This window comes from Lepidochelys kempii, chromosome 7, assembly GCF_965140285.1.
Source record: "Lepidochelys kempii isolate rLepKem1 chromosome 7, rLepKem1.hap1, whole genome shotgun sequence".
NCBI classification, from domain to species: Eukaryota; Metazoa; Chordata; order Testudines; family Cheloniidae; genus Lepidochelys; species Lepidochelys kempii.
Window position 1 is genome coordinate 43,198,980 of NC_136386.1, and position 23,718 is coordinate 43,222,697.

At 42.2% G+C, this 23,718-nt stretch overlaps 1 protein-coding gene across 1 annotated transcript in view; it reads left to right on the forward strand.

Annotated features, from left to right (window-relative positions):
- Positions 1 to 16,503, forward strand: part of LOC140915172 (inter-alpha-trypsin inhibitor heavy chain H4) — a 41,069-nt gene extending 24,566 nt beyond the window's left edge. The window contains exons 15-16 of the mRNA XM_078853923.1: positions 11,996 to 12,098; positions 16,428 to 16,503. Of these exons, the coding sequence (XP_078710049.1) occupies positions 11,996 to 12,098; positions 16,428 to 16,503 (179 nt within the window). The remainder of the gene's footprint in view (positions 1 to 11,995; positions 12,099 to 16,427) is intronic.
- The last annotated feature ends 7,215 nt before the right edge of the window (positions 16,504 to 23,718 follow it).

Sequence of the window (23,718 nt, forward strand, 5' to 3'; positions counted from 1 at the left end):
AAAGTGAGATATAACATCACTCTGGATACCTATTTTTGACAGATGTAACTGGGGAAATACATAGGACCCATCCACAGCTCTGGATTTGGTTGTACATGGAACTTGAAAAGACAGTACATGGCATATCAATTATGCATTGTTGCCACAAGGTATAATTGAAACCCAGAGTTTTGAAATTTTTTTTTTAAAGAATTAGACATTATATGGATAAGGAGAACTCTAGTAGCTACATGTGATAGGATAAAAATACATAAGGGACATATAGACATTAGGTGTCTGGAGTTAGGAAAAACTTCCCCCATGCATATATATGTTGGTGCATAGTTACCTACTCTGGAGCTTTCATGCCATCCTCTAAAGCACCTGGTGCTGATCACAATTGGAGAACAGATATTGGACTACATGGTCTACTGAACTAATTTGGGATGGCAACTCCTTCATTCTGAAAACTATTTAAACAGTAAAAGGAGAATATTTGGATCAGAAGTAAATCCATGTACACTTAGGACTTTACTGTTGTCACTCTGCTGCATGCCAGAGTCATTCAGAACGCATGGCAGCTGAGACAGAATTCAGATCTTCCAGCCCCAAAAGCACAGGTTCCCTGCCACTTCAGCTGTTGGAGATTCTCATGTAAGTGATGGCTATACAGGGCCTACCGCACAAGTTAAGTAGTAGTGATCCCAGACAACAGAGGGCAATGGTGCATCCACACAAGCCAGCTAAAAAATAAATAAGAAAGACAGACCGATATACTGTGTGTATAATTACAATGCACCTTTAACCATGGAATTGTTACCAAAACCAAACTTCTCAACCTTCCAACCTGCGAGTGGGTTACACTAGGGACCAAAATGTGTTATCAATGACTGGAACACTGCTATTTCTTTGGATCAGCCCTAGCTCCTCAAGTCAGCTAGCTGTCCAAAGAAAATAAATGTAAGCTATATACAAAAATTATATTAATGGAAGATTTCTTTTAGGGTTTAATCACATACGTTAAGAAATATAGAGTTAAATTCCCACAGCAGCCTTAACCCTGCTCTTGTATAATGCACAAGGATTTTCATTTGGGAATAAAAAAAAATCCCACACCCACCTTGAGTTCTGGTTCTAAAACTGATGAGAAAGAATGCAGAATTCTTTTACATTATTGAACTTTTCCTCTCCAGTAAGAAGTGATGGATATTTTGGTGTTTCTCTAGCCAGGGGTAAGTGAACTTACAGCTTCAAGTTCATCATTTTTAATGTAATTTAAAAATCAAGAACTGAAATTACTACTATGTAAGCAGCAAGACATTCAAGTAGCTCTAAATCACAGAGGCACTGAAGTAGCTGAGTGACCCCACAGCCACAGCAATTCAAGCCAGAAAAAGACATTGATACAGAAAACGAGTGGGAACTAGAGTGCATTTAGCTCCATACAACCAGAAATTGCATCATTGTTCTGCATCCTGCAAGGGGCTGAATGCCCTCAACTTTCACTGTGGCCTATTAGGGTGCAGGGAATTCAGATCTATGCAGGAGGCTTTGTAAGATCAGGCCCCCAAAGCCAGAAGTGCATTCAGGGGGCCATCTGAACGTTTGGAGGAAAGGGTACTTTACAATTAAAGTATGTACACACGCAAGGATGGGAGAGATTTTTCTCAGAAACTGCTTCATTCATAATATTTTGCATTGGGTGGTCACTGAATCTTGTTCTAAAATCCTCATGTTTTAGATTACAGTCAAAGAGTACCGAAAACTGGTAAGTTACTTTGTTTTGTTGTTACTTTGCTTCTTTACCCTGGAGACATGTGGAGCAGGATTCCCACACAACATCATCCTTTCCCAATGACTTTGCACTGACATGTTTTATAGATGATTATTTGAGGACACAATTACAGTTCATGATCTTTAATCATAGTGGACCTGGTTATTTGTTTTTCAGTGATAATTTCTAACTTTTCTTAGTGGCATATTTTGTCCTCAGATCCACAGCTCAGTGGATCTGGTGCAGTTTTGCTGTGCATGGAGTGGGGTCATGGTTCAAGGCCACTGTAAAGGGGCTGCATGGATGGTCAGTGAATCCACTAGCCATTTCCCCATGTGGGGAGGGAGCAAGAGCAAGAGCTGCAGCTGCAGCCATGGTGCAGACCCAGTGCTGCCCCATGGGCTGGAGTGGGGAAAGTATACATCTCTTCTTCCTGAGAAATCCTCTCTATAATATAGGTCAGACCCACAACTACAGGATGGAGAGGGAGGGAAATGTGGGCAATATGCCATAAACAGAAAATTGAAAAACTATTTGCTTAATAATACTAATTCCAATTTTAAAAAAATATTCTAAATTTTGGTCTCTTCTTTCAAAATATTAGGTCAAAGAGCTATACTGTTAGACATGACCGAACAATCACCGGACAGTAAGTTATAAGAATTAATTTAAACTGTGAATTTTGGGGGGGTGTGGATGACTCTGAATTGATAAAACAGTGGGCGATCTCTTATTTCTAGTCATTGAACTAATCTATCCCAACTTGGCAGTGACCAAAAATTACCACCATCTGGTAACTGTTCTGTTTTTATGTGTACTTATTTGCTGGTTACTCAGTCTAGTTCCTAGTGAGGAGGAATCCAAATCACAAAAAACCCACCATAACAATTGGCAATAACTGAAAATATTGGTCTTGGTCCCAGTATAAACTAAAAGAATGGAACGTGCATGAACACTGCACTACCTTCTCATCTCTAAACAGTGGTCTGTCCAGGTCAGGTTGAGAGATACACTTTAGTGGGGTAGATTGCTGTGCTGCTGTCCATGTTCCTTCTCTTTTGTGGATAGAGAACTTAAATTTCCAGGTCTGTTAATCCAGGACCATTCACCAGCACTAAATGGAACTAGCACAAATACAGCTTTTCTAAGCCCTTTCTAACAGGGTTTTGGCCCTGAACATCAAAAGTCTAATGTGATATGTTGCTTTTCCTTGGGCCACATTGTGGCATTTATTTTTAAACAGAACTCACTTGAAATCAGTGGAGAGTTCTGCTTAAAATTCTCTGGTACAATATTGTCCCTTATTAAATATTTCAAATGAAAAAAATCTTTTATTGAAATGTTTATCTAAATTTTAAACATTTTAGTTTTCAGGACCGTTCAAACACCACAGCTTCTTAGTAAGTAATATATGTCATAATATTGCTTTAAAACTCTAAATGTTGACAAAACAAGCTACATGTTGTTCACTACAATTAGCACATCAGCAAAACTCCATCAGGCGAAAACACTGAGAAATGCACCTATTGAATAGGCACCTTGATTGTATCAGGGAAACAAGCTGATTTTGCTTTTATTCAGCATAAATAATATAATACATTTTTCTCATGAAGATGTTAAAGATCTTTACAAACAGTAAGTAAATTAATCTTCACTACATCCCTGGGATGGAGTTAGGTAGTATTATTCCCTTTTTACATATAGTTTAAACTGAGACAAAGAAGTCCTGACTCTTAGCTCCCTGCTCAAACCAGATAATAATTTATCATTTTATGTTTCTTTTTTATTCTTCACCGTTTGTACTAAATATTCTTGAAACTTAGTGTGTCTGCTTACCATTTTGAAGCTTGATGCTGTTTCCTCTGCAGTCACAGAAGTTTTGCCATTGACTTAAGTGAAAAGAAGAGCCAGGTCCTTTGTCTTTTCTGAAATGAAGAATACTTATTTCCCCTCCCCTCAGTAGACCCATTTACTAAGGCACACATGGAATGAAACAAGCTCTCATAGGAGTTGATAAAGAGTGTTATGTATAAGCCCCCAAAAATCAGGAAATGTCAAAGTTAAGGTTGTATGTACAATGCTAAATCTATCGTTTGTGCATATGCATGATGATATGTAGCCTGATTCTGGTCTTACTTTTGCTGCTGTACATCAGGAGCCAGCTCAGCCCAGAGCCCTCTCCCACACCCAAACTCCCTCCTGGAGCCTGTACTCAGTGGTGAGCTGGAGCCGGTTTGCACTGGTTCGCACAAACTGGTTGTTAAATTTTGAATCAGTTTTAGAACCAGTTGTTAACCTGCTTCCCTGCTGGGGGCGCTGAGGCTTTGATGGGCTCTGGCCGAGAAGTGATGTAATTCCTCCTCCGGCCACTGGGGGCGCTGCACTGTGGGAGCCATGTGGGCCACCGCCTGGCCCTGGGCACGAGCCCTGGTGCTGCTGCTGCTCCCCCGACCCCTGGCCTGGGGCTCCCGCTGCTGCCTGGTGGGTCCCCGGCTGCTCTGCTGGGCCTGGGCTGCGTCCTGCTGCTCGGGCTGCTCCAAGCCGCTCTCCCCATGAGCACCCACCACCCTGCCCGCAGACAGCCCCTGCCCTACCTCCAGCCACCCCCGCACGCCCTGCCCGCAGTCAGCCCCTGTCTCCATCCACCCCCTGCCCTGCCTCCAGCCACCCCCTGCCCTGCCCGCAGCCAGCCCGTCTCCAGCCACCCCCTACCTGCAGCCAGCCCCTGCCCGCAGCCAGCCCCTGCCGCACCCCCTGCCCTGCCCGCAGCCAGCCCCTGCCCTGCCCGCAGCCAGCCCCTGCCGCACCCCCTGCCCTGCCCGCAGCCAGCCCCTGCCCTGCCCGCAGCCAGCCCATGCCGCACCCCCTGCCCTGTCCGCACCAGCCCTTGCCGCACTCCCTGCCCTGCCTGCGGCCAGCCCGTCTCCAGCCACCCCCTGCCATGCCCACACCAGCCCCTGCCGCACCCCTGCCCTGCCTGCAGCCAGCCCGTCTCCAGCCACCCCCTGCCCTGCCCGCACCAGCCCCTGTCTCCATCCGCCCCCGCACCTCCTGCCCGCAGCCAGCCCCTGTCTCCAGCCACCCCCGCACCCTCTGCCCACAGCCAGCCCCTGCCGCACCCCTTGCCCTCTCCACACCAGCCCCGCACCCCCTGCCCTGTCTCCAGCCAGCCCCTGTCGCACCCCCTGCCCTGCCTGCAGCCAGCCCCTGTCGCACCCCCTACCCTGTCTCCAGACAGCCCCGCACCCCCTGCCCACAGCCACACCCGCTGCCCTGCCCGCAACCAGCCCTTGCCGCACCCCCTGCCCTGTCTCCAGCCAGCCCCTGCCACATGCACCCCCTGCCCTGTCTCCAGCCAGCCGCGCACTCCCTGCCCGCAGTCAGCCCCTGCCACACACACCCCCTGCCCTGCCTGCAGCCAGCCCCACACCCCCTGCCCTGTCCACACCAGCCCCGCACCCACCACCCTGCCACATGCACCCCCTGCCCTGCCTCCAGCCACACCCCACACCCTCCTGTCTCCAGCCAGCTCCACACCCCCTGCCCTGCCTGCAGCCAACCCTGCACCCCCGCCACCAGCTAGCCCTGCCCCATGTCCCTGTCTGCAGCTGGCCCCACGTCCACTGGTCCCAAGGCAGTAACCCTGCATACCTGCTTCAATGAGGGGGGCAGGGAGCAGCTGGGACCCACACATGTGCACACCCTAGGGTGACCAGACAGCAAGTGTGAAAAATCAGGACAGGGGGTGGGGGGTAATAGGAGCCTATATAAGAAAAAGACCCCAAAATCGGGACTGTCTCTATAAAATCGGGACATCTGGTCACCCTAGCGCACCCCCAGGGAGTGGCGGGGACCCACACATGTGAAATGGAGCTCATTTCTAGTTCAGGCCCATCTTTTTAAAAAAGAACTTTAGGTAGGGTTAACAGACATCCACATTTTCCCGGACAGGTCAGGCTTTTTGGTTCTTAAATCGCTGTCTGGGAGGAATGTTTAAATTTTAAAAATTCCTCCCGGGAAAATACGGCCGCACGGTAACCCTATTGGTACAAAAAATACACACTGTGGCACATCCCTTAAATCAGAACTTTTTATCAGGAACTGGTTGTTAAGATTTTCGCAGCTCATCACTGCCTGTACTCCCTCTTGCACCCCTGCCACAGGGTCATCCGAGAGCCCCCTTCCACAATCCAAACCCCTCGGCCCCATATCCCAGCCCAGAGGCCACACCCCCTCCCACACCCCAACTCCTGCCCCAGCTTGGTGAATTGGGGAGAGCGAGTGACAGAGGGAGGGGGGATGAAATGAGTGGGGGCAGGGCTTTGGAGAAGGGGCAGGGCGTGGCCTCGGGGAAGGAGTGGGCCAGGGGTGGGGTAAGGTGTTTGGGTTTGTGCAGTTAGACAGTTTGCAACCCTATGTAGCCAACTTATACATTTAGTTGCATATTGATTTTTACAATAAAGTGTTTGTAATTCTTTGGACTTTGCCTAAAGTTTAATTATGCACATATGTAGTAAATGAAAAATACAAAATAAATATTCTATCCCTCTACAATACCAGCTCCTCAGTACGATAGAAAACTACTCATTTACACAACCCATTATTTTCTCACTCCTAACTAGAATTCCATTGCCCACATTCTAGAAGGGCATTCTTTGTACAACCAATTGACTCAATACTACTAACACTTGCAATACCAGCGCCATTAGGATTTTTTTTTATTAACATTAAGAGCTCTCTCTCTCTCTCTCTCTCTCTCTCCGTGTTTTTAGTCAACGAATATCCACATTTCCTCTTGCAACTGCCCAGACAAAATGATGTCATTTGTTTAAATACTGATGGACAGCCGCAAACTTCCATAAACCTAATATCAGATCCTGACAAAGGTGAGATTACCAAATCTTACATATAATATAAACAGGTAACTATTGCTGGTCAGGCATTTATGAACAAAACATTTTCACCAGAAGGGTAGGTTTGATTAGTGTCTTTGGAGGCTACTCTTCCGGCCAACCCGCTGAGGCTTCTGATTATGAATACAAATTCTGGGACTTCGGCATGTCCCTAATCTTTACTATACACCAGCGTATCTTAACAGATTCAGGATCTAATGTTTCTAGTGCAGACATGCACACACATTAACAATCCATCAGTCGAATGAATGTGGGCTTGTGCTCACTTGGGCTATGGCTCCCTCAAGCCACCAGTGACCAGACAGCCTGTTGCTGCTAAGGTCAAGAGTAATCTGTGCAAGACATTGAGCACCCAGGTCAGGGGGCATATATGCTGGCCATTACCATTGGCCCCAAATGACTTTTCCACGACTATGGCCATAGAGGGCTTCTGGAGAGTAAATTCTGCAAATGTAGATAGGAAATTGGAGCAGGATGCAGCTCAGGAGCTGAATTTTGGCCCCTTAAATACAACACACAAAAGAGCTGTAACAATAGCTTTTTTGTTTTGTTTTGGTTTTTTTACTTATTATTAATATTGTGTCCCTTGACTAGTCTACATTAATGGGACTTTCAGGAATCTCTGTGACTGGTAAGCTTGGGAGAAATAGAAATCACTTTGTGCTGTTTGAAATTACCTACCTGGATCCTCATGTGCAACTCCATGTATCAAAGGAAGGCATTATGCTGAGCTATGGTGGTCATACCACCAAACTCCCATGGGCAAAGTCTGCCTCTTCTACAATACAAAGGTAAGAAATGTCATCATGTGTTTTCCTTTATTTGAGAGAGTGAGTCTGATTTTCACCTAACTCATTTGTACTTTCACGATTTTCTGGAATCCAATAATCTCAGACCCAAGTTATGTATCTTAGATATCTACCTGACTGTGTCCAGATATCTGGTAGTTAGGCAATTAACTAACCTAACTGAGGCCTGAAATTATTTGTACCTACACATTGCAGGTGAGAAAGGGAGAGATTGGGTTTTTAAAACCCAGCCTCATGTCAATAGAATGAAACATTTAATAGGGTAATAAATAGTTTCTGCCTGCTCCTACTTAGGAGTCAAAACATTCATTTTCCCAGAAAGAGACTTTGATCCAGCAACGTTTTATTTGAAAAGCCTTTGTTCCTAATTTGCTGAAAGATTGCTGTCAATTTTATTTTTTCATCTAATGGATTTTGGTGCAGCAAAGTCAACCAGTTGCTTTCACTCTGTGTTTATTGTATTATTACAGTCTTATTGGTTGATACCAAATGTACTGTGTGCTTCACCCAATCAGAGATCACATATAAAAGTACAGTTATTAAAGTCTATTGCATTTTCATAAATAAGTTGTTTTCAAAAAAGCTGAGATTTTCTTATTCTTAAAATTTAACAGTAACTAATGTTTGGGCCTCTGACAGTATGAGTGAATGGCGCAGATAGTTTTGTATAAGTATCTGTAATTTTATTACATTTCTGCTGTTTGAGAAGTGTGTTTTAAATTTTATTATTGGATTGGCTAACTGATTTAGTTAGAATACCTTACCAACACACAAAAGATATGAATTCAAAAGGAGACTCTAGATATCCAATTCTCTTGGTTCCTTTGGTTAACTAATATACACTTCAAAGACCAGTTGTGGACAAGAACAAAAGTTGCAAAGTGAGCTGCTCAAAATTTCCTTGTAGTCTAGACAAGGCCAGCAAGTGTGCTGGATTTATGTCACACACAGAGGATGGACCCTTTAATGAAGTGCTTGGTTTCTCAATATTTAGACCATGATCTGAATTTTTATAACCCTTAGAGGTATTGGGATTTAGGAGTTTCGTTTGGATCATTATAGCAAGGGGCCAGCTATAAGTGAAAATCTGGATTTAAATCCGCTCAACTTTGTGTGCCTTCAGATTATGGCTGTTTGATTCAGGCTCACCTCTCTTAAGATCTGATATAAGCTTCTTGAGTTCATGTGGCTTTTTAAAAAGAAAATAATAATAATGATGGACATCTATATTTTCCAAATCCATGTAGGGTAAGAATCAGAAGTAATAAACTACAACAAGAAAGTCAGGTCCTGAATATCGTATGGGAGACTATTCTTGTAAAATACCCAAGAGAGTTTTGACAAGTATCTGAACCTCTAAATTTTCATCCATCATTAGTGCTAATTACAATATTTTGTATGTTGTACTTTTTTCCATTATTAAAAATCATGAAAAGGCACATTCTTTTCCCTCTTCTCCAAGCAGTATTTTGCCCTAGGCAAAAAGGCATTTTCACTAGCAAAAAATCCTGCTAATTTAAAATTTTTTCTGTAAACCTTATTAGCTGATGTGTATTTTAGGGCATGTGGGGGAGGAGGCAAATTACTGTACATTTTGCTGTATAGAAATTGTGACCTCAGTTCAAGTTTAGTGCATAAAGAAACCTGATTACAAAGGGCAGCAGCATATATACAATAAATCAGGTCCTGGTCCATGACTAGGCCTCCTAGACACAACAGCAAAGCAAATAATAATACCACCACCAAATACTCAAGTGCTATAGCACTATCTTAACATTTTTCTGAGGAAAAACAGGATTGCTTTTTTTCCTAGGCTGAAGATTGCAGTTGAAAAGGAAAGAAGCCTTACAATGTCAGCATCTGACAACGTCACAATAAAAATTGCTTTTGTAAAGTCTCCAAATCGTTTCCTTGGATTATATTTCATGGACACTGACCATTTTTCTGACAAAGCCAGCGGACTTCTTGGTATGTATCATCCAAGTAGTGTAGTATGGCCTAGGAAAGGAAGGATGGTGTTGCAGTTAAATTACTGAAATGGAACTCAGGAGATCTGAGTTCTGTTGCCAATTCAGCCACAGATCTGGTCAAGTCATTACATTTCTCTGGGCTAAATTCTGCTGTTCTTACTGATGTTGATCTGTACTTTATTCCAGGAATAATTTTATTGATTTCCCACAGAAAATATTTAGACTTTTGTGCCATAGTCCCCGACTAGTAAAATGGGGATAATAATACATCTCTATGTCACAGTGATCTAGAGGAGGTGCTCAGTTAGAATCATAGAATCATAGAATATCAGGGTTGGAAGGGACCTCAGGAGGTCATCTAGACCAACCCCCTGCTCAAATCAGGACCAATCCCCAATTAAATCATCCCAGCCAGGGCTTTGTCAAGCCTGACCTTAAAAACTTCTAAGGAAGGAGATTCTACCACCTCCCTAGGTAACGCATTCCAGTGTTTCACCACCCTCCTAGTGAAAAAGTTTTTCCTAATATCCAACCTAAACCTCCCCCACTGCAACTTCAGACCATTACTCCTTGTTCTGTCATCAGCTACCACTGAGAACAGTCTAGATCCATCCTCTTTGGAACCCCCTTTCAGGTAGTTGAAAGCAGCTATCAAATCCACCCTCATTCTTCTCTTCCGTAGACTAAACAATCCCAGTTCCCTCAGCCTCTCCTCATAAGTCATGTGTTTCAGTCCCCTAATCATTTTTGTTGCCCTCCGCTGGACTCTTTCCAATTTTTTCCACATCCTTCTTGTAGTGTGGGGCCCAAAACTGGACACAGTACTCCAGATGAGGCCTCACCAGTGTCGAATAGAGGGAAACGATCACGTCCCTCGATCTGCTGGCAGTGCCCCTACTTATACATCCCAAAATGCCATTGGCCTTCTTGGCAACAAGGGCACACTGTTGACTTATATCCAGCTTCTCGTCCACTGTAACCCCTAGGTCCTTTTCTGCAGCGTGATGAGCACCACAGAAAAACCTATAAATAGCCTACAAATAATAATAATGGCATGTACAAATAATTCAGCAGTGCTGAAATGTGAAATCCTACTGCATCAGAATGGTGTTTTTCTTTACCAGGTGTTAATGTTTCTCATTGCTGAGCACAAATGCAAAATATTTTAGCTCTTAGCATTAGAAAATCTGACACTTTGCACCGGAGTTACTACACAGTCTAATACTATATTTTTAATTGGTGGTTTAAGTACAGGTGGAGCCAAGAGACATCACAAGTGATCTGCCATCTCTAAATAGTTTATATAGTGCTCCAGCCTTCTTTCAGTGCTTGGGTAGCACCCATGAGGGGTTATTAGAGTCCTTGTGCCCAGATGTCTGGTGTTCAAAAATGTATATTTATCTGGTAGATATTCAGATGGTGAAAAGCAAACTTTTCCACAGGCAAGCGGAAAATTTATTTATACTTTTACATGTACTTACACATTTTCTGATTAATTGTCAATTCCATCCAGAAATTTGTCTATCAGTTAGATATGTCTGAGTCCTTAACTTTGATTTCCTTGAGCAAACTCTTGAGCTCCTTACTCAGATCTTGCTAGGTTTGTGCTTTGGCAAGTCTCATTAAAATCAATGAATAATTAACATGAGTTAGCTGAAGTCAAGGGGAGTTTACCTGAGGAAGGAGCTCTAGATTTGGTCCAGTAATCTAATTTAATCACCCAATATCATGCTTCTGTAACAAAGCAATCCAGACTCAGCTCCATGATGTTCTGGAGCCTTCTGGAACAGTGTTGTCCTCAGACCACGCTATAGTGCTATATTTCCTTTAAGAAATGGTACATTCAGGGATGGGCTTACATAACACTTTTGTGGCCAACTTCAGAAAAGCCAGACTTTCTGAACAGCAAAAGCCTATCTCCTGAATCTACAGTGAGAAAAGTACAGCAAGTACTTTTGATATAAAATAACGAATAAATTGCATCTCCGGGCTCTTGATTATAGAAGTCACAAAATAAAATTAGGAGTACATCATGTGTTTTCCCCTTCTCCACCACAGAAAACATGCAAACATCTCAGCCTGGTGTAATTCAAAAGGAGGAAAAAAACCCCTTTCCTTAAAATATATTGTCCAAAAATCTTTTTTCAGACAGGAAGATGTGGTATATCCCAAAGCTAGAGACGAATAAATGTATAAAGAGGAGTCAATGGGATACTGTGTGAGCGTAAGGGTTTATGTGTGAATCTGTTTGCAGCATTTCATCCTGGGATCATAGGAATCCTAGATAAGTATGTAGGATCAAAGAGAATGACTTCTGAAACAAGGGAGCTGCCTTAGACTTTTCAGAAAACTTCCATCATATGCCTTTTATTGTTGGTTTGTAGGACTACTACAACTTGAATTACACGGAGCAGCTAGTATTTTCTCAGGCAGACAACTACTTACCCTGGAACCATACCAGTTGTTCTGATTAAATGAACTAAAATATATATTTTTAAAAGTTTTCTGATAAATGTGATTTTGAAATATTTTTGTTTCTGTGTTTCTAAGGTCAGTTTTACTTTGATACACGTCTGGAAAGTAATCCTGGAGCAAGTCAGAGAGAGGATGAAAGAGTCCTCAGTGTTCATGGACAAAAGCATAGAGTTACCAGGTAAAATGGACCAGTGGTGTGTGGGAGGGGGAGGAGTATATGCTTTATTTATGCAATTTACTTAGTTTTAATATTCTATATTCAATAAGAGACACCTCAAAGATTTAGTGGGTTAAAACTATGTATCAGTGGCAAACATGCTGGAGATTAGAACAAATTCAACAATTTAAAAAGTGTTTGGTTGCAGTAATAGTTGTCTTAAACAATGTCAACTGAATTGTAGAGTAAGTCATCCAACGGTTTGCGACAGCTTGAATTTGTTGATCTCGCAAGCCTCATTAGTTTTCCTAGTTTGGGAGACATTTCAACTTGTTGGATATTGGTTATTTGTAGATGTGTAATGAATGGGCATATGGCTCAGAGCATTAAATAGGTGCATTTTTTATTAGTTTTGGTAGTGAAAAAATGCATTTTAAAAACCCCTACATTTCTCCTCCCATCCTCATTTCATCACTGGCATTCTACTTGCTTCAGGAATCCAGTTCAAAATTGGTCTGCTTATTTTATACAAACTTTCAAGCATTTTGAGATACCATTTTTATGAAAGATGCTATCCAAAATAAGGACAGGTTTCAGAGTAACAGCCGTGTTAGTCTGTATTCGCAAAAAGAAAAGGAGTACTTGTGGCACCTTAGAGACTAACCAATTTATTAGAGCATAAGCTTTCGTGAGCTACAGCTCACTTCATCAGATGCATATCGTGGAAACTGCAGCAGACTTTATATATACACAGAGAATATGAACCAATACCTCCTCCCACCCCACTGTCCTGCTGGTAATAGCTTATCTAAAGTGATCATCAGGTGGGCCATTTCCAGCACAAATCCAGGTTTTCTCACCCTCCACCCCCCCACACAAATTCACTCTCCTGCTGGTGATAGCCCATCCAAAGTGACAACTCTTTACAAAATGTGCATGACAATCAAGTTGGGCTATTTCCTGAAGGTCGAAACAGCAGACTGGACTTCTACATAGAGTGCTTCCGCCGACGTGCACGGGCTGAAATTGTGGAAAAGCAGCATCACTTGCCCCATAACCTCAGCCATGCGGAACGCAATGCCATCCACAGCCTCAGAAACAATTCTGACATCATAATCAAAAAGGCTGACAAAGGAGGTGCTGTTGTCATCATGAATAGGTCGGAATATGAACAAGAGGCTGCTCGGCAGCTCTCCAACACGAGTTTCTACAAGCCATTACCCTCTGATCCCACTGAGAGTTACCAAAAGCAACTACAGCATTTGCTCAAGAAACTTCCTGAAAAAGCACAAGATCAAATCCGCACAGACACACCCCTGGAACCCCGACCTGGGATATTCTATCTACTACCCAAGATCCATAAACCTGGAAATCCTGGGCGCCCCATCATCTCAGGCATTGGCACCCTGACAGCAGGATTGTCTGGCTATGTAGACTCCCTCCTCAGGCCCTACGCTACCAGCACTCCCAGCTACCTTCGAGACACCACTGACTTCCTGAGAAAACTTCAATCCATCGGTGATCTTCCTGATAACACCATCCTGGCCACTATGGATGTAGAAGCCCTCTACACCAACATTCCACACAAAGATGGACTACAAGCCGTCAAGAACACTATCCCCGATAATGTCACAGCTAACCTGGTGGCTGAACTTTGTGACTTTGTCCTTACCCATAACTACTTCACATTTGGGGACAATGTATACCTTCAGATCAGCGGCACTGCTATGGGTACCCGCATGGCCCCACAGTATGCCAACATTTTTATGGCTGATTTAGAACAACGCTTCCTCAGCTCTCGTCCCCTAAAGCCCCTACTCTACTTGCGCTATATTGATGACATCTTCATCATCTGGACCCATGGAAAAGAAGCCCTTGAGGAATTCCACCATGATTTCAACAATTTCCATCCCACCACCAACCTCAGCCTGGTCCAGTCCACACAAGAGATCCACTTCCTGGACACTACAGTGCTAATAAACAATGGTCACATAAACACCACCCTATACCGAAAACCTACTGACCGCTATTCCTACCTGCATGCCTCCAGCTTTCACCCTGACCACACCACATGATCCATCATCTACAGCCAAGCTCTGCGATACAACCGCATTTGCTCCAACCCCTCAGACAGAGACAAACACCTACAAGATCTCTGTCAAGCTTTCTTACAACTACAATACCCACCTGCAGAAGTAAAGAAACAGATTGATAGAGCCAGAAGAGTTCCCAGAAGTTACCTACTACAGGACAGGCCTAACAAAGAAAATAACAGAACGCCACTAGCCGTCACCTTCAGCACCCAACTAAAACCCCTCCAACGCATTATTAAGGATCTACAACCTATCCTGAAGGATGACCCAACACTCTCACAAATCTTGGGAGACAGGCCAGTCCTTGCCTACAGACAGCCCCGCAACCTGAAGCAAATACTCACCAACAACCACATACCACACAACAGAACCACTAACCCAGGAACTTATCCTTGCAACAAAGCCCGTTGCCAATTGTGCCCACATATCAATTCAGGGGACACCATCACAGGGCCTAATAACATCAGCCACACTATCAGAGGCTCGTTCACCTGCACATCCACCAATGTGATATATGCCATCATGTGCCAGCAATGCCCCTCTGCCGTGTACATTGGTCAAACTGGACAGTCTCTACGTAAAAGAATAAATGGACACAAATCAGATGTCAAGAATTATAACATTCATAAACCAGTCGGAGAACACTTCAATCTCTCTGGTCACGCAATCACAGACATGAAGGTCGCTAACTTAAAACAAAAAAACTTCAAATCGAGACTCCAGCGAGAAACTGCTGAATTGGAATTCATTTGCAAATTGGATACTATTAATTTAGGCTTAAATAGAGACTTGGAGTGGCTAAGTCATTATGCAAGGTAGCCTGTTTCCTCTTGTTTTTTCCTACCCCCCCCCCCCAGATGTTCTGGTTTAACTTGGATTTAAACTTGAAGAGTGGTCAGTTTGGATGAGCTATTACCTGCAGGAGAGTGAGTTTGTGTGTATATGGGGGTGGGGGGGATGTGAGAAAACCTGGATTTGTGCAGGAAATAGCCCAACTTGATTGTCATGCACATTGTGTAAAGAGTTGTCACTTTGGATGGGCTATCACCAGCAGGAGAGTGAATTTGTGTGGGGGGGTGGAGGATGAGAAAACCTGGATTTGTGCTGGAAATGGCCCACCTGATGATCACTTTAGATAAGCTATTACCAGCAGGACAGTGGGGTGGGAGGAGGTATTGGTTCATATTCTCTGTGTATATATAAAGTCTGCTGCAGTTTCCACGATATGCATCTGATGAAGTGAGCTGTAGCTCACGAAAGCTTATGCTCTAATAAATTGGTTAGTCTCTAAGGTGCCACAAGTACTCCTTTTCTTTTATCCAAAATAAGGTCTCAGTACTATCATCAGGTTGGTGTGGGTGAACCTCTTGTACCTGTACACAGCCCCAGTGACTGCAAAGGCAGTCTCTGCAGGCATAAGGGTCAGCCTACCCTCTTAGGGTTCCCTCCCACTCTGAAATCTAGGGTACAGATATGGGGACCCGCATGAAAGCCCCCTAAGTTTATTTCTACCAGCTTAGGTTAAAAACTTCCCCAAGGCACAAAACCTTTGTCCTTGGACGGTACGCTGCCAGCACCAAGTGATTTAGACAAAGAATCAGGGAAAGGACCACTTGGAATTCCTATTCCCCCAAAATATCCCCCCAAACCCTACACCCCCTTCCTGGGAAGGCTTGAGAATAATATACCAACCAAACAGGTAAACCAGATTCTTACAAAACAGAACTTTATTATAAAGAAAAAAAAAAGTAAAAGAAGCACCTCTGTAAAACCAGGATGGAGGGTAACTTTACAGGGTAATCAGATTCAAAACAAGGAGGATTCCCCACTAGGCAAAACTTTAAAGTTACAGAAAACAGGGATAAACCTCCCTCTTAGCATAGGGAAAATTCACAAGTTGAAAACAAAAGGTAATCTAACGCGCCTTGCCTTATTTACTTACTCTTTTTTTAATATTGAGACTCACTCTAGGATGGTTTATAGGAGAAGGAGTTTTCTAACCTGGTACTTCTCTGCTTCCCAAGCAAACACACAAACAAAGCCTCCCCCCACCCCAGATTTGAAAGTATCTTCTTTCCCCATTGGTCCTTTTGGTCAGGTGCCAACCAGGTTATTTGAGCTTCTTAACCCCTTACAGGTAATTAGGAATTCTAGGCTACCCTTAGCTGTATGGTTATGACACACCCAGATTTGATTGGAGTATGGTGGCCTAAAGTTTGAATGTTTTCTTCATGAGTTGTTTTTCTTTTTGTTTCAGACAATACAAGAAAGATTACAGGCTAGAGTCAGCCACTGGTACTATTTCCTGCTGGTCATTACGTATAAATCCCTAAAGAAAAACACTTGGGGAAAGGAAACAGTAAAATGATGATGTTTCAGACACTTCTAACTTAATTTCACCTATACATAATAATCTTATGATTTTCTTTCAGCTTTACTTGCTAATATATATATACATATGTCAAAAATAATTTTACCTCTGAAATATTGTTATTATACTTAATAATTGGGAACTTGGAGTTTGCTTTTTATGTAATTTTTAAAGGGCTTATAGTATATTTGGTTATAAGATATATTGAAAATGTACATAAATGAAACTGGAGGTGAACTTCAAGTAAAGAATAAAACAGTGCGACACTGGACAAGAGAAGACATGCTCTATGATGAACAGTTTCATATTTGGGAGTAATGATGAACAGTTACACTAGCAAATCAAATGTGTTTGAAAACAAGGGTTCAGTAACACTGAAAAGGGATGATAGTGCTGTACTAGAGTTGCAATACAAGGAATACACTAATAATAGTTTTCTAAAATGTACGTTCATGCTTTTATTTTTGCTTATAATTCATACTGTTGTCTCATTGCTAAGTGCTTCCTGGCATATGAACTAAGTATAGGGGTAGTATTTCCTTTAGCAGTTCTCTCATACTGATTGAATTGTGGAAGAAATACAAAGCTTTGCTGAATTTCCTCTGTTTGTAAGTTAGTTTTTTAAACATAATGTTCAAAAATTGTGATATTTGCAACAATAACATGAATGATGACAGGTTATCTCTTATGAATCTATAGTAGAGGCTGGATTAATAATTAAGGTTGTAAATTGTTTTATTTAGCCACATTTTAAACCTAATTTCAAATTCCTCCACCCTTCTAACTTTCAGAAACAAAAAAGGATCATTTTTCTGGCTTGCAATCTAGCATGGATATTTGCTGGCAAAGTTTGATATGATGTTTCACAACTACTGGAAAATGTTTCACAACTATTGGACATGTTAAAATAAGGCATAATTTGTAAGGGTAAAATTTTCAAAAGTGTCTAGTTACTTGAGTCTAAGGCCTATTTCCATTAGGACTAAATACCTAAGTCGCTTTTGAAAATGAGACATAGGCTCCTTAAGTCACTTAGAAACTTTTGAATATTTTACCCTAGATCTTCTAACTATTTTTGCAGAGATATTTCAAAGTCATCATGTCTTTAGAATTTCAATCTGTACAGACCCTTGAACCCAAAAATACTTCGTCATGAGCCAGCATTTTTCTTAAAGTTTGTGGGAGGCAATCTTTCCATCACGTACAAAATATAGTCAATTTATAGCTAGATTTCACACATCATTATTTTAAAATCATTTATAAAAAGAGAGAGACAATTTCTAGACAAAAACATTGATACAAATAATTTTGTAAACAGATATAATTTTAGGTGCAATTTTTTAAGAAGCGTACACACACAGTGATTGAGTTCCATTACCTGAATTGCTTGTGCAATCATGATAATATGCACAAAATTGACCATTACATATCCAACAGCATGCAGTTTGTCAGAACAGACCACCAAACTGCTGAACACAACACCCACAATTTATCATACTGTAAGTATTCTAAAAATATAAAGAATGGGAAATATTGGAATTAACCTCAGTGCATTATGTAACATTGATACTAGTTCATACTGGAAATATTATCAATTGACTTATTGCAAATCCACTGCTCCCACTCATATATGGGGCACCTAGCAAAACACAGACACTCTTCCACTTTAATTGCCTGTTGACAGCAAGAAACACCAATATCCATAGGTGTAAATATATAATAAGAAAATGGGGACCTGGGGGGAGAGGCAGCAAAGAAAAGAGAAAATTTTGTTTGATGCAGAAAAGAAAATTAAAATAAGTCCCACCCTTCTCTTGTCTCCAGGCACTGATACATCTGCGTGCTCTCTCTCTGCTCTGATATCTCCTATTTCCCTCTTAAACCACACTGAACCAGCTGGTAGTGGAGTAAGAGTTGAGTGCAGTTGTGAGGAAACTGCTCAACAATTCTCTGCCCCAAGGTCTTTGTGAGGTGGGCATAGTCATCTTCAGCAGTCCCCTGCAGAGATAGTTCTTTCCTACGTCTCGTAGACCAGGGAATGAATCTGTAATAACAACATTTTCCTGGGAAAGGGTTATCATGCTGCTCCAGGTTAGTCAGAGACAGCTGAGAGGTGCTGAGGATATGCTCACACCTGACAACTCAGCCACAATGAGCTGATGAGACATGCATTTTGCCTAGATTAAACAGGAAACTGAAGATATGGTTGGGTCCCACATTGCCTTGTGCCCCATAATTGCTCAGGCTGAGTGGGTGGATGCATTTGGACACTATCAATCCTTCCAGTCCAACACCTGAGAGAAAATGTTAGGTTTTTTCCTCAGCCTAATAACTGTTAACTTGTAGAATCAAAATTCTGAATCAAGCAAATTTAATATGAAATAATCTTTTTTGTTTCCACGGCTGACTTCGTTCTTTCCCATTTCTCTTCTTGTCCTCCATTTTATTCTTCTATAACTTGATTTTCATCTTTTTTTCCTTCAGTTTTTATTACAGTCCATGTGTGCCCTCAGACCCAGATTTCTATTTCAATCTTTAAAAACCTTTCCACTATTTTTACTATTTATAACCCTCACTGTTAACAATTTGCACCTTATTTCTAACCCAGTTCTGATCCCCTCTCACCTGCCATGTGCCCACCCTCAGTGGAGTCCCTATCCCACCTCACCTTGCACACCTGCATCTTTGCCCTGTTCCCGCCAACTCCCTCATCTCCCATGCCCGCACCCTGTTCTCCCCTCTCCAGCCCCCCTTACCTCACCACACTCCTCTGCCCTGGCCAAGTTTTTCCCTCCCCTGACCTCTCACCTCACATGCCCACGTTTCCCCTCTTGTCACATGCCCATGCCATTGCCCAGTTCTCCCCAATCCCCTCATCTCACATGCCTGTACCCTCATCCCTTCCCCCCATCCTCTTTGCTTGGCATGCCCTCACTGGTTTCTCCCCCCGCAAGCCTCTTTCACCAGGCATAACCTCTTACCCTCTCCAAAGGCCCTTGCATGCACTCACCCTCACCTGCTTCCTCCCTAACTCTTTCACCTCTCAAGCCCTAATGTGCTGTCCCTCCCCCGTGTCCCCTCCCCCACACACCTCACCTGGCAACACCGCTCCCCACTCTCCTCACCTTGCATGCAGTTGTCCTCACTTTTCCTCTCCCCCCTTCACTCACCATCCCCTGACACTCAACAACACACAACCCTCTCTTTCTCTGTTCCCTTTCTCCCACACTTGCTCTCTTCCTGCTGCCATTAGTGGGTGATGTAAGTGGGTTTGGGGTGGGGGAGATAACCGATATCGCGGGCAGCTCTATGCAGTGTCCATGCAGCACTCCCTGCAGGAGGGAGAGAATGCTGCTGCGGTAGCTTCTTCCTTCCTTCAGGTTAGGCTGCCAGTAGCCCCGCCCCACATAGCCACAAGGGATCATAGTTTAGCTATGGGGGAACCTGATTCTGCTCTGTCCTGGTTTTACAGTGGTGTAACTGCATTGGTTCACTGTAGTTGTCATGCCTGATTTACAGAGTGCAAGTTTTAACACAAAGGGTGACAGGCAGAAGAATGGAAGAGAGGGGTGGGGTTGTTCATCTGTGCTGGTACTTCTATTTTTTTCACTGGCCAGAGTTGTTAGAGGCAGAAACTTTGGGTTGTGTGACAGACCCCCTTCTTCCTCCCTACATGTTCCTAAAAGTTACCTCTTCTCCTTCAATCTAACTAGAGAAGGGAAATTTACCCTTGACCTACTTTAGACTAGTATATGGTTTAGTGTGATTTTCACCTGCATTCCGTTTATCTTTTATCAGCCTTTATAGCTGATCTGATTAAAATTTGACTCTTAGCCATTAATAAAATGAGTGGAAATTCAATGGCAAAAAACTACATTAACGTTGCCTATGCATCCTTAACTCTGTTCTCTTTAAGCAATGCCCCAATACACCCTGTTAACACAAACACCTGTACACTGCCAACCCCAGTTGCTTAAATGTACTCTTTTCACCTCCTTTTACACCCATGCACTCTCCCCCACAGGATTCCATCTAACACTAATAAAGGCCATTTTCTTTTCTTTTTTTATTGGCGCATGCATGCTGTTCTCTATTTGTCTCTCCCAAAGATTTAGTGATTGCTATCCATTACCTTAGATGAAACTTGACAGACTTAGACTGTTTTGACCTGCATCACATCAACAATTTGATCTCTAACTCTGTGCAAAATAAAATAAAATAAACCTAGAAACTCTTTGAAAAATGGCTATTTTTTCCAGTGCTTATAGCTCCACAAACCATAGCTCAAATGACCCCAAATTTGGGTCACTAACCCGACCCTGCACCCTCCTGAGGAACACCAAACTTCAAAGGACTCCAACTGAGCATGTTGCTTTTAGAGGATTTAGAAAGTTGACCTTTAAATAGAAGTGGTGATGTAACCTTAATTATAGTGGCACTGCCAAGTCAATGTTCTGGCCAAAAATTAAATATTAACTTTTGGAATTGCAGATATGCTATAATTAAGTTTACATGCTACTCTAATGTTATCAAGTCTGAGTGGGATAAGCCTACACATCTGTTTGTGGACATTAACTGTAAACCTGTATAATCTTTGCAATAAAATAGTTTTTTTTAACATGTTTTTAAAAATAACTGTATACACAAAGAGGGTCTACTTTTCCTCTGACCCATGCACTTAATTTCTATTAACCTTAATGGCACCTACACATGCATCAAAAAGGGGATGAACTGCAAAATTAAAAGTAAAATACTGAGTTGAGAAACAGAAAAGTGTGATGAACCTGCCACAGGACTCTTATAACAACTCTGTTGCGTCTAAGCATCCAGAACTAGAGATGTCTGGAGAACAATTACAATTCTATTTTGTGACAATTTTTGAGCTCTCACAATTTGTTTTCATTCCACAGTGGAACAAAACTAAAATCTTTTGAATGTTCTTGCAAAATAGAATTGTGTCAAAACAGCTGTTTTCACATAAAAAACTCAGCTTTTTGATTTCTCGCTCTCCGTCTCTGGTCAGAAGTGACCGGAGAGGCTGGGACCTCAAAAACCTTCTTCACAGAACCACCGTCAAAACAGACACTTCTCCACAAAATGGTTCAGCATTGATAAAACTGTATATTTTGATGAAATTTAAATTTTTGTTAATTTTTTTTAAGACTCAAAGATACGTTGTGGACAAAAGTTACTTTTGTGGTGATTCTGCTTCCTTATAGTGGTCCCCCCTAAAAACTTGCCAATTTTATTTTACTGGTGGGTAACTAAAACAAGGTTTTCTTATCATTTGCAATATTCCTTATCTCGCTATCAGAAATACCTAGAACACTGCATATACTGTTTGTGGCACCTTAGAGACTAACCAATTTATTTGAGCATAAGCTTTCGTGAGCTACAGCTCACTTGCATCCGATGCATCCGATGAAGTGAGCTGTAGCTCACGAAAGCTTATGCTCAAATAAATTGGTTAGTCTCTAAGGTGCCACAAGTACTCCTTTTCTTTTTGCGAATACAGATTAACACGGCTGTTACTCTGAAACCTGCATATACTGTTGTGACCTTTGTTAGGATATAGATATTCAGGCCTGTCTGTAAAGGCCTGTACTTTAAGAATTTAGGTGTATTCTTATCACTTGGCTAGTTAGAGGTATAAAAGAAAGAATCAAAATCACTGTCTGCCAGTGTAAGGTCCTTCTCTCACGGTGACAGTCTGAGGCCCTGTTCTTAGGCTAAGGCCTTTGGCTAAGCGACAGAGGCGGCCATAAGCTGGGAAGCGACCGGTCACATCCTCCCATTCCAAAGTAGTCACATTGAAAGGAGGTGCTATTGGGCTGTTAGGAATACAATCCTGTCCTGATAGTGCCTATCACCTCCAGAGAAAGGGAAGTGCCTAGAAGATGTAAAAGGAAATTGAGGTTGATAGTTTTCTGTCTGGTAAGAACTCACTTATCAATAGACACAGCTGGGAAACTCTTATGTCTTTATAGATGTAGTTGTGAAATCCTCACTTCTGTATTGTTTTGTCATTATAGTTCCCACTTTGCTATTGTTTGTCTGTATAATCTCTGTCTGGTTCTGTGATTGTTCCTGTCTGCTGTATAATTAATTTTGCTGGGTGTAAACTAATTAAGGTGGTGGGATATAATTGGTTACATAATCATGTTACAATATGTTAGGATTGGTTAGTTAAATTTCAGTAGAATGATTGGTTAAGGTATAGCTAAGAATATTACTATATAAATTAGGGGCAAACAGGAAGTAAGTTGGGATTCGAAAATAAGGAAAAAGGAACTTGTATTTAAGCTTGCTGGAAGTTCACCCCAATAAACATCAAATTGTTTGCACCTTCGGACTTCGGGTATTGTTGCTCTCTGTTCATGCGAGAAGGACCAGGGAAGTGGGAGAGTGAAGGAATAAGCTCTCTAACAACCTTATTTATCAAAGCCAAAATATTGGCAAACAGAGAAACTGTGCACCCAGTGTAGAAGCATGTATCTTCTTTACTTCTGATCTCCCATTTTTCATTACTAAGATTACCGTGAAAACAGAATAGATTTTAAGGATTAATCATAGAATATCAGGGTTGGAAGGGACCTCAGGAGGTCATCTAGTCCAACCCCCTGCTCAAAGCAGGACCAATCCCCAATTTTTGCCCCAGATCCCTAAATGGCCCCCTCAAGGATTGAACTCACAAGCCTGGGTTTAGCAGGCCAATGCTCAAACCACTTAGCTATCCTTCCCCCCAGATTCTCCTGCTCTGGGGTTCATCTTCCTATTCCTACTCTTTTGGGAAGTGTTCATTTTAACGGAATGTGCAAAATATTTACAGCACATGACAAAACTATTGTTGCATTTTGCTATGAATTAAAATGTAGGCCTATTTTTGACCTGCTGTAGTGGTGGCTGGGTCACATTCAGAGGCTGATGAGCCTGATACAGATTGGCTATCAGAACTGAATTTTTCAGTTCAGGTAATAGTGATTCATGCTTTAAAATCCAAAATTCCGAGCTTCAAACCTTGCTGCCAGTGACCCATCCAGGAATGTGGTGGTACACCAGCATGCTGCACAATACAATCAAGTACACAAATAGTTCTACAAAGGTATGAATTCTCTTGAAAATAAGGTCTGGTCTATCTGATCAGAAGTGTCAGATGCTCTGTTATGCTGCAGATAAT